The 11,117-nt window shown below is 40.0% G+C and overlaps 1 protein-coding gene across 1 annotated transcript; it reads right to left on the reverse strand.

Annotated features, from left to right (window-relative positions):
• Window positions 1-2,394: 2,394 nt before the first annotated feature.
• Window positions 2,395-2,854, reverse strand: LOC150013099 (large ribosomal subunit protein eL32). Its single transcript, XM_090275852.1, has one exon. The coding sequence runs from the start codon at window positions 2,833-2,835 to the stop codon at window positions 2,428-2,430; it is 408 nt and encodes a 135-aa protein (XP_090131978.1). The 5' UTR covers window positions 2,836-2,854; the 3' UTR covers window positions 2,395-2,427.
• Window positions 2,855-11,117: the final 8,263 nt, after the last annotated feature.

Here is an 11,117-nt window from a genome sequence, read left to right on the forward strand (position 1 = left end):
CACAACTTCTTTAAAAGGAAAGCTTTAGAAAACCAATTCTTAGTTATTTGAGAGGGGTAACATATAAAACTAGTGTTTTAAACCTAGACTTGAGTATGTTGATCATTAAACGTTGAAAGAGGAGAAGAAGCCATGTGTTAAGCCTGTGATGAGAAACACTCAAGTCTTTCGGAAGTTACCAAATGCTTAGTAAAAGCAAAAGTGGCTTAAAAATCTATTTACATTACAGACTGACACGACTGGATTATTTCCATTTTCTAAAGTTCCATAATTATAAGCAATTATTGCTATAGAGGTATACATATTTGGTAGATGCAAATAAATAACTAATTTTGTTATCAACTGCTACAGGAAATGTTTTTGTTGTGTTTTTATTTTTTTAACAATGTCTCCTTTTTTAAAAAAAGAAGGAAAGGGAAACAAAACAAACTTCTGTGTAGTACATAGAAAAACAAAGTAAATATCAGAAACTTTTAGAATATTCCTTTAAAATTCACGTTGTGTATAAACGATATTTTCTGGGAAGATATGAAATGTAGAATTTTATCTAGAAATTCATAAATTTATATCATAATGAGATTAACCTCACATTTGTTTTTGCCTGTATGCTCAAAAAGTATTAAAAATTTATTAACCAAATTTCTCATATATAACACAAATTAGATATAGAATTTTTTAAAGCTTTCTAAGAAGTATAATTAGCTTTTACTTCTGCAAAATTAGTTTCTCTAAAAACTATGAAACTAATTAAATTGATATGAAAAATACAAAATCTGTGGTGCCTGGATTAGGAAAGGAGACTTATAACCATTTCATTTCTATTTCTTAATGTGTGCAATTTTTTAAAATGTTTTTACATTGATTTTAGAGAGAGAGAGAAATCCATTTGTTGTTCCACTTCAGTTATGCATTCATTGGCTGATTCTTGTATGTGCTCTGACCAGGGACCAAACCTGCAACTTTGGTGTATCAGGATGACGTTCTAACCAATTGAGCTATCCAGCCAGGGCTGTTTACAAAATTTTAAATTAAAACAGCCCAAATAGGCTACATTTAAATTACTTAATAAAAGTTTCTAATAAAGGAAGTTGGAAGTGCAATTTATCATGTGCACTAGAATTATTCAGGGGTGACAGACAAGGAATTTTTCCTGTGAGCCCCATGCTTTATGCTACTGTGTTATTTGATAACCATCCTCAGGGACCTTGGACCCAGTCCTACCTTCATTTTGAGTCACACCCAACCTAGAGGTAATTAATCTCAATCCAAGTCAGTCCTACTAAGCTTCAGTAGGATCATTTTGAAATTTTGGGCAGCTGCTCACGGGAAAAAAATAAAACAGACTAGAAGGAAAAGCTACCCGTAGTATTCTACCATTCATTGCCTCTGTGAAAGCAGATATTAATGGGCTTTAAGAGGCATTTTTATGAATGCATTTTTTTCACTCTCACTTATGTTTTTATCACCCAATCTACTTAATAGTGAAAAACATTGAGGCTTCCTTCTTTTGCATGCAATGTGGTTGTTTTTTGTTTTTTATTTTTAATTCAACTGTCAATGACACTATAAGAAGAATTTTAAGTCCACATTTGATGGCTCTCCAAGATTCCAGGCTGTAACTAGATCATTTTAATGTGTCTGAGAAGTTAAGTTCACATCCATCACATAGGCTGTTACCAAAAGAACCCCCAGAGGATAATTGAGGCAACAAGCTAAGTAATTAGAGACTCAAACTGCTCTACCTCTATCACTGGGTTCTGGGAGTGGGGAAGCAGGCCATGTCTCTAAACAGACAGGCACGGACAATTCTTATATGCGTAGCAGTAGTCCACTGACCTGATAGTGCCTTAGAGACCAGCAAAACATTGGTTTAACTCCACTGTTCTGTCTGGCTAGTGGAGCAGCATCTAAAGCAAAACATTTGTGAGCATCGCAGGCAGACAGCCCAAACAGTTTGCTAGAGGGAGCTCACATCTCCATCTCTGGGCATTTGGGACTAGGGATGGGCAGGGGAAGTGAACTAATCTTGCTAAACTCACAGTCTGATGTAATTAATGTTAATAAAACTTTAAATTTAATATTTACGATGCTTTTTTGTTGTTGTTTATAAAGCCCTGGGCCCAAGTCTCCACCCCTCTGCCAACCAATTTTAAAACAGGGGTTGAGCCCTGACCAGTGTGGCTCAACAGGGCGTCTTCCCACAAGCGAAAGGTCTCCAGTTTGACTCCCGGTCAGGGCACATGCCTGCGTTGCAGGTTTGGTCCCTGGTCAGGGCCCACCCCGTACCAGAGGCAACCAATTGAATATTTTTCCCTCTCTTTCTCCCTTCCTTCCCCTCTCTATAAACATAAATAAATAAAAAAAATCTTTTTTTTTTTCAGAATTTTATGGTTTTATTAACACAAATACAAGGTGTACACAGTCTGTCTATTCGTTTTCTTCGCTGCGCAGCCTGGCATTGGGATTGGTGACTCTGATGGCTAGCTGGGCCGCTCTCTCCACAATGGCTTTGCGGTTCTTTGAGGAGACATTGTGAGCAATCTCAGCACAGTAAGATTTGTTGCACATCAGCAGCACTTCAAGCTCCTTGACGTTGTGGACCAGGAACTTTCGAAAGCCACTGGGCAGCATGTGCTTTGTTTTCTTGTTGCTCCCATAACCAATGTTGGGCATCAAGATCTGGCCCTTGAATCTTCTACGCACCCTATTGTCAATACCTCTGGGTTTCCGCCAGTTGCGCTTAATTTTGACATATCGGTCTGACTGGTGCCGGATGAACTTCTTGGTCCTCTTCTTGACAATCTTGGGTTTCACGAGGGGTCTGAGGGCAGCCATGGTGCCGACTAAGAGATGGCTGCCAAAAAAAATCTTTTAAAAAATTGATTGAGAAAGATTTTAAAACACTAGGTTTCACCCTTCTTATCTAAGTTAAAGGGGTTAATGAGTCACTAAATGACCCCAAAACTAAATGTTAAAATAAGAAAGATAAAAAGCGACACTGGACCTTGATATTTTCAAGCTCTCTAACCAGCTTCTGTGTAACCAGGAGCTTATTTTCAAAGCCAGCCTTCCTCTCCAGCGCGTGGCCCAGTCTGCCACCCTCAGCCTTGCTTGTCTCCACAGCCTCCTGTGTTAGCAAGCTTCTCCAAACTTAGCTCTCCTGCAGATATATCGCCAGACGGCATCACTGTGGTCCACTCCCCACCACAGTGCCCCAGTCCATGCCCAGCCCTAATGCTCCTGTCCAGCTAGCAAAGCCATCTACAACCTCATCCCCCTTTTGCCTCTAAGAATCCACCCATGTGGGACTGCCCCTTGCCCTCTACATACCTGCAGGTCTTTACTGACACCTCCTTTCTATCCAGTGCTGCCAGCTCCCCATTTCACAATCTGATCACAATCGGATCACAAGCTACAATCTCTTAAGGATTTATTCGGATCCCATTTTTTATGAAAAACCTCTCTCCCCAAACCCCTCCAAGAAATACCCTTTTCCTTTGACCTCTAATTTATCTCAATGTGTATGCTCTTTATTGCCTACTACCTTGTATTTCTAGTTATTATTCCATTATTTTATTTAGTTTTCATCATTTGAGTCTAAGTCATTTTTCCAAATTGACTCCTTAAGAGTAGGGACCATATCTTAAAATGCTTCACATTTCTGACAGTACCTAGAACAATACCTGAAAGAAAATATGTGGTCAGTGGATATTTGTTGATTAAAAGATTAAGTTGTTAATTTGTGAGTGGCAGATTAAAGTCTTTAATTCATTAATGTTACAGACATTTATTGAGTGCTTACTATGTGTCGAAGCTCTGGGGAAAGAGCAATAAACAAAGCAAAGTCTCCTGGCTTCATGGAAGGAGGAGAGACAATGACAAACAAGAAAGTACATAATGTGTCAGAGAGTGGTAAGTGCCATTAAAAAAATAAAAAACCTAAGAGGAATGAGAAGTGGCTAGAAGGAATGATGTTTCATGCAGAATGGCCTCACAGATAAAGGACATTTGAGCAGAAACCTAAAGGAGGTGTTGCTAACTGATGGAAGAACATTCTAGCCAGAGAAAAGGACAAGTGCAAAGGCCCTGAGGTAGGAATGTGCTTGGTGTGCTTAAGGAACAAGAAGAAGCAGATACAGCAGTATCAGAATGAGTAAGGGAGACAGTGATGGTGAATGAGTGTTTGAGGAGTGGGGAGGGAAAGATCATACAGAGCCTAGAGGACCTGGGCCTTCACTCTGAGGGAGATGGGAAACCTAAGTAAACAAAAGTATAAAGCATTAAAGCAGGTTGCATCATTCAGCATGAATGCTGGTGTCTGAGATCAGAGCAGCAGTCAAGCTATTTGTGTAAAATGAAAACACTACTACATTAGAGAGCACCCACCTAGGCCTGATGGATGAGTAGATTATCTAGTTCATTTCTCAAAACAACACTCTGAATCAGCATTACGTCCATTTTCTAGACTTACAGAGTTTATAAAACTTGCCCAAGGTCACACATCCGATTAATCAGTGCATTCCTAAAATTCAAACCTAGGTAGATCTTACTGCAGAGCCCATTCTCTTAAACAATGTCCATGGAAATAGCAGAAATCTCAAACATACATTAGAGTATATACACATAAGTACAGATGATTTGTGTATAAAATAGTCAATGTCATCTATATGAGTGTCCCCTTGTATTAGCCCCAACATTTGAGAATCTGGATCTAGATTGTTGGCAAGTGGCACTACATAGATAAGTGATAAATTAATGGCCACTAATGTATTCTTAGCAATTCTCTCATGGTACATAGTTCTATGGAGGCCTGACAGTAAGTCCTGTGCGCAGAACCCCTGAGCATGAAGTCCCAACATCCTGTTACTGCAGCCTCTCCATCAGCCGCAACAACACCCAAAGAGGCAAATACTGTACCTGCTCCCAGTGGCAGAAGTTCTCAACTTTTGAAACATGAAACTACCTGTGAGATATTGGCTCCCCCTTGCTCCTAAAACCAGCACCCAGGCCACCACACCTGCAAGTGCTGAATCAACAGATATGAAGTGGGAACCAGACATTTGGACACCCATTGCAGGTTATGAATCATTGGCCTAGCGGCTCCATTAGTCTGTTAGAACCATGATACGCAGGAAATACTTCCAGTTCTGACTTAGTAAATGAAAAGCCCACTAGGTAAATGTCTATCCCACAAATTCTTTTTTTTTTTTCTTTTTCATTTTAGAATCATCAAACACTGTGTCTATCAGATAAACTACTAGGCTCAGTGTTTGGATCTGGATATGCAGAAAGAGGAACTCTTGACAGGTACTCTTAAGAAGCAAAAAATGAGTAGGAAGTATTGTCGCTACAAAGAGAAAGTACCCACTAGCCAACTGGATCTTTGAATCAGAAAGCAGCAGTGATCAGAGGCAAAATGGCAAATGGGTTTCATTTCCAGCCCCAAGTCTAGAGTGCTAGGTTGTGGCTGCCAGGGATTCCGAGGCTGGGCAGGAGAGATTGGAGTGGTCGGTTAGCGATGTCTATCACGGATGTGCACATGAAACAACACGCTTTTTTTGAGAGTTAAGTGGGAAAATATGTTAGAGAAAGGCATCCTACCTGATCTAAAAAAAACCTGAAATTGCAAGAAACATTAAAATCGGTATTTAACAGGTAAAAATCCTGCTTTCCTCTACTTTGCTATAGGAGCACACAGACCGGGAATCCCAAGAGAAAGCCCATATAATGCTAATATTTAAAAGGAAGTATACATTTAATTATCAGGGGTTTGTCAACCAAATCACAGTAAATGAAGCTATATTTTAATGTAGTTCCACAGCTGGATCAAAGCCATCAACAATTTGCTAATTATCAAATTGTCAATGTGTTGACACTGCTGTTCTTAATCTAATTGTTTGTTTATTTAACTCCTGGCTACTGTTTCTATTATGAGCTTTCAGCTTCCTCCTCTGATATTTTTTGAGCCTGACACTGTGACATTATTTACTTGTGTTTTTTCAGGCTGTTTTCCTAACGTTTATTGTTGGTTTGTTTTAATATTTTGATGTGCCTACTTGTTGGTCAGTTAGGTAAATAAATCCCTAGGCTGAGATATGTGAGAAAAAAAGCCATCATCTACCAAGAAACTGATCTTTTAAAATATTTAGACAGGGAAGAACACAAACAAACCATTTTTAGGTCATCTTTCTCTCCCATACAACTTTTAAAACTATCTTAAGTTTTTCTCTTATTTTTAGGGAACTATTTCTCATATCTAATTTTAAATATTATAATGTTCTATATTATGCATAGGTATTATTTTCTATATCATGTATTCTATATTATATAGGTGGTTTTTAAAATATTGCAATATATTACATTACATATAACTTTTTCTGCATTACATGCTAGGCATATTTCAACATGAAAGATTTGTTGATTCTGGAAAGATAATAAAAACATTTCACATGATTCACATGAGATGTGTACTCCTGATTATGCAAATATCTCCTGATTATGCTATAGAATGATAGATACATTAAATTGAGAGCTAGGAGAGTTCATTTTACTCAAGTGATTTTCAAACATATTTTAGCTTAATAATTCTTTCTACTAGAAAAAAAATATCTAGAAAGCCCCAACGTGAAACAGTTAAATTCTGAGCCACCTGACGGAAATAGGAATGGGGACTCTATGCTTTTTGGCTTCACTTCTCCCAGCCCAGCCCAGCCTGGTGGTCCTTAAATCATGGAAACTGAGGAAAAGGGGGTTTAGCTGGATGCTATATTATGCAGGATTTGTTTGCTGAGCATTTCAACACCAGACTACAAACACTTTATCATATTTCCCTTGGATAACCCCTTTATGGGAGGCCTCTATAACAGGAATTTTTAATATTTTACATACCAACTACTGCTAGAACATAAGACTCCACCAGGAATGAACTTTGAACATGCCCTTCCTTTTATTATTTTTTTTAAATTTACTTTATAAGTTTATACCTATAATCATGTAAATTAATGAGAATAATGTCATTAGAGAATGACCGCAAGATTTGACATAGAGAGTTATGGGTGCCTATTATCATATTAATCCGTTTCTATATCTTGTTTGGACTATAAGACATTCAGAAACTCCTGATTCATTCAGGTAATTTTAAAAGGTAATTTTAAAAACTTTTTCACTGGGAGAGAATGTATAAACAGTGAAACACAGAGATATTAAGCATATCTCAATATGATTTCTGATAAATGTGTATGCCCATGTAACCAACACGCAGTCAAGACAGAGACACCTTTCTGTTTGGCTGACTTTGGGGTGAGGGATAGATGCTCTCTGTACTGTGCAGGTAAACCAGTTTGCAGTGAGACAGAAAGCCTTCCTGAGAGACTCACTTAAGAGCTGGGATCCAGGCAGGGTCTGAAATCCCAGTCTGAACAGTAGCTCAGGATGTTAAAGAAATACTCCTGGTTCCCAGTCAGGGATGGCCTGGGGAGCCCTTACCCTTGCCCCACTCTCTGAACTAGGCATCATCCCCAAAGCTGAAATGCCAAGTGGACAGGGGACACCTCAGTTATAAAGATGCACAGTGACATTCTTTTTATTTGGTGGGACAGTCTAGCCAAGGAGAAGTGGCTGGAGCTCCTTTTCCCAATGTGTGCTCTCACTGGGTCAATAGCAAGACTGTTATGAGAGCGTAACCCAAGTCGGGTAGTGTGTGTAGGATCTGTGGCTTTACTATGTCCCTGCTATGTTAATTAGTATTAGGAGCATGATGGATTGGCAACACGTGTGCGCTCTGAGTCTCAAACCAGCCCTGAGAGTTTAGCACTCCATTAGTTACACATCACAGAAACCCAGGGGATGTTTACTCAAAGAGAGGATCACTTACAAGAGGGAAACATGCTAATTCATTCCTTATATCGTCTGGGGAGAGGGACACCCCATCAGCCCGTGAGTAGTGTAACTGGTCATCCTAGACAGAGATGGAATGAGAGGCTGGCAGGAAACTACAGAAGGCCCTGGCCCCCCTGGCCTGGGAACCCTGAAATCTCAAATCCTCAGTTGTTCCTACATGAATCCCTCTGAGCCAGAAGTTCAGAGAAGGCTCTGTGTTGACATTTCAATCCATTACCCTGTTGCAGAAGCATGGAACCCTCGGCCCCATCTCTCCCACACCCTGGCCAAGCCACAGAGAAGGGAACTCTGCCCTCCTTCTCACCAGGTTTTCCACCAGCTGCTCCTTCTCAGGCCTGGGCCAGCTGTATGCACCCCACCTCACCCCAGTGGGTATCAAAAGTGCCCAGAAAGGATGTCTAAAATCCTGGAGCTCCTCCAACACAAGTAATTATTTCTGACTTTTTTTTTTTTTTGTAACTCAAAGAATTGAAAGATAAACTCCAAGTTCCCTTTCTCACCCTAAGGTTCTAGAGTTTTAATGTTGTCAAATCAAGTTTGTAGACACGAGAAACTATGGTATGGCTAGAATATTATGAATCCATGAATAGTGCTTGCTTTAAATTAGCCTGTACAATTGGTATGCAATATTAGTAAGAATATATAATGATTAAGAATACATTTAGGCAGTAGTGTGCCAGTAAATGTGTAACAACTGGCTAAAGTGGGTGGGGGGAGCCCTAATCTGCAGTGCTTGATAGTTTCTATGGTGTAAATATTCCCACCATGGCCAATTTCAAGTCACCAACCTGACATCACTGAACACAGATTTAGCAGGAGCAGATGTTCACAATTGGTTCTCATGAGCCGGTAGGAACAGGCTCCAGCACATGGTTACCAGCTGGATAATGACATTTGAATAAAAATCATCCCTGCTCCTTATTATCTGTAAAGCATGTCCTCTTCCTCTCCCTGTTATCGTCCACACATCTCAGTGTAGTGGTGAAGATCTTGGGCCCTAAGTTAGCATACCTGGTTCAAATCCTAGCTCTGATGCTGTGAAACTTCAGATGTATTCCTTTGTGTCTTTCCTCATATACTAGGTTGAGACTTTTTAAAATGGGTTCCACTCCATAGGGATGCTGTGTGGATTAGAGAACTTACCTAGCATACTGTAAACCACTTCAGCATGCACCTGGCTCACCTAGATGGCTTGCTAAAACAAAATGGCTAGGACTTGTCCACAAAGATTCTGATTCAGTAGATCTCATTTGGGTCTTGGGAATGTACATTTCTCACAGGTTTCCAGGATGGACCTGAGTTTGCATTACTAAAACATTCCCAAGAGATGATGCTATGGTGGGTCCAGAGCCCATACTTGGAGAATCATCACTCTAAAGGTCTCAGTATGGTCCCAAGAATCCATTACATACTGGCTGTTACATTGTCTATTCTAAGAGGTCAGAACCATTGCCTCTAAATAAAGACCATGCCATTAAGACACCAGGGTCCTTCCCAGAAGGGCTTCTCAGGATCTAGAGAAATCTCATCTGCCCTCAAACAAGGACTAGCAAAGAAAGCATTCATTCTTCCCCTGCTGGTCCCTCCATCAGTGAGTCAACAGGTCAGCCCCACCCGAGCGTCTACTGTGGCCAGCTTCAAGGAATGAAGATCAGGTTGAGCAAAAAGGCACCTATATTAAAGAGGCAGAAATCAAAAACAGATTATTCCCTGAGGTCACCAGCCAAGATCAGCTGTACTTCTATCAGGCAAGTTTGCCTGTCTGCTTGTTTTTCAATAGTTGGTCATATAGATGCCTGCACAGAACTAATATTCACTGGTGACAGCAGGTGCTGATAGGAGCCACTCTTAGCACCAGGCATGAATGAATCTCGAGTGAAGCACAGAATTCATCTTCTGTGTCACTAATTATTCATAAATTTCCCATTTGGAGTTTTGCACTACACTTAAACAGCTCAATATTATGTGCCTTCTTATATTTACCTCTCATTACAATTACTAATTGCTCTAAGCCCACTGTATTCTCTGCATAATCATCACAGAAATTCTGAATGGTTAAATCTTAATGGCTTTTCAGGTCAACTAAGCTTATATATCAAGTAATTGCCTTTTGTATTAATATGTCACATAAGCCACATGTTGTGGTCAGGCCACAGGGCAATCGTAACTTATGTGTAAATAAAACAAGGGAAAGTGGAACTCACCCATTGAGAAGCAGGATGTTTATATCCCCCTCATTCCCACGTGAACTGCCTGGACAGTGGTTCCCAGCCCCTGGGGAGTGGCACACAAGTTCTGTTTGATTATGTAACAACTAGCACCCTCCTTGCCCTGCACATGGCCACCATGGGAAAGAGTAGGTATTGAAAACCCAGATGGGAAACCCTGGGAGTCAGGTCCTTTCTACCTCATCTTTGAAAGCCTCCATATTCTGATTTTCAGATATACCCATGAGACAGCTGGCCTAACATTTCCAACTTATTTAATGGCTAATTTCCTTCGCTTTCATGTAATGCAGTTGCACACCAGGGCCAATACCAACATGCCCTCTGTACACAGACTACCACCCCCAACTCAGCCCCCAAAGCCAGCTTTGCTGAACCAAGAAACATTGACTCTATCCTTCCTCTTTTTTACAGTTTTCACTTAGAAGGTAGTTGGTTCCTCCAAACACATTTCACTATGATAATCCCCCTTTTTCTCCAACACTCAGGTCACTTGCCTTTCTCCTCTCCTGCCCTCTTCATGGTCTCCAAAAAGTGGGGGTGGGGGGAGAAAAGTGAGTTTCCTGCCTTTTTGTTCCTTTTCTCATAAAATAAAGGCACAATACCAAAGTGTCAAAACTATATCATAACCTCCAAACTATGTGTGAGTTCTCCGACTCAAAATTTCCAAAATTAAATATGAAATGAGGTGTAACAACACAAAATTAGATAAATTTTCCCATCTCATGTATTCGGTGTTTGCCTTTTTTCTGTTACCAATATTCACATTCTTATGGCTTATAAACAAAGAAGTCAAACAAAAAGATGAACAGATTTGACTAATTGAATAATCAAACAATAGAAGAAAAAGAAGAAAGGAAGGAAGGAAGGAAAGGAGAGAGGGATGGAGGAAGGGAGGGAGGGAGGGAGGGAGGGAGGGGAGAAAGAAGAGGGAGGAAGAAAAAAAGAAAGGAAACAACAGACTAGGGAAAACATTTGCAGCAAATAGGATAA

The sequence above is a fragment of the Furipterus horrens genome, unplaced genomic scaffold, assembly GCF_987537825.1.
Source record: "Furipterus horrens unplaced genomic scaffold, mFurHor1.1.pri manual_scaffold_4, whole genome shotgun sequence".
Lineage (NCBI taxonomy): Eukaryota > Metazoa > Chordata > Mammalia > Chiroptera > Furipteridae > Furipterus > Furipterus horrens.

Excerpts from the sequence above, each read along its gene's own strand:
- LOC150013099 (XM_090275852.1), bottom strand. The coding sequence starts at position 2,835 with ATGGCTGCCCTCAGACCCCTCGTGAAACCCAAGATTGTCAAGAAGAGG.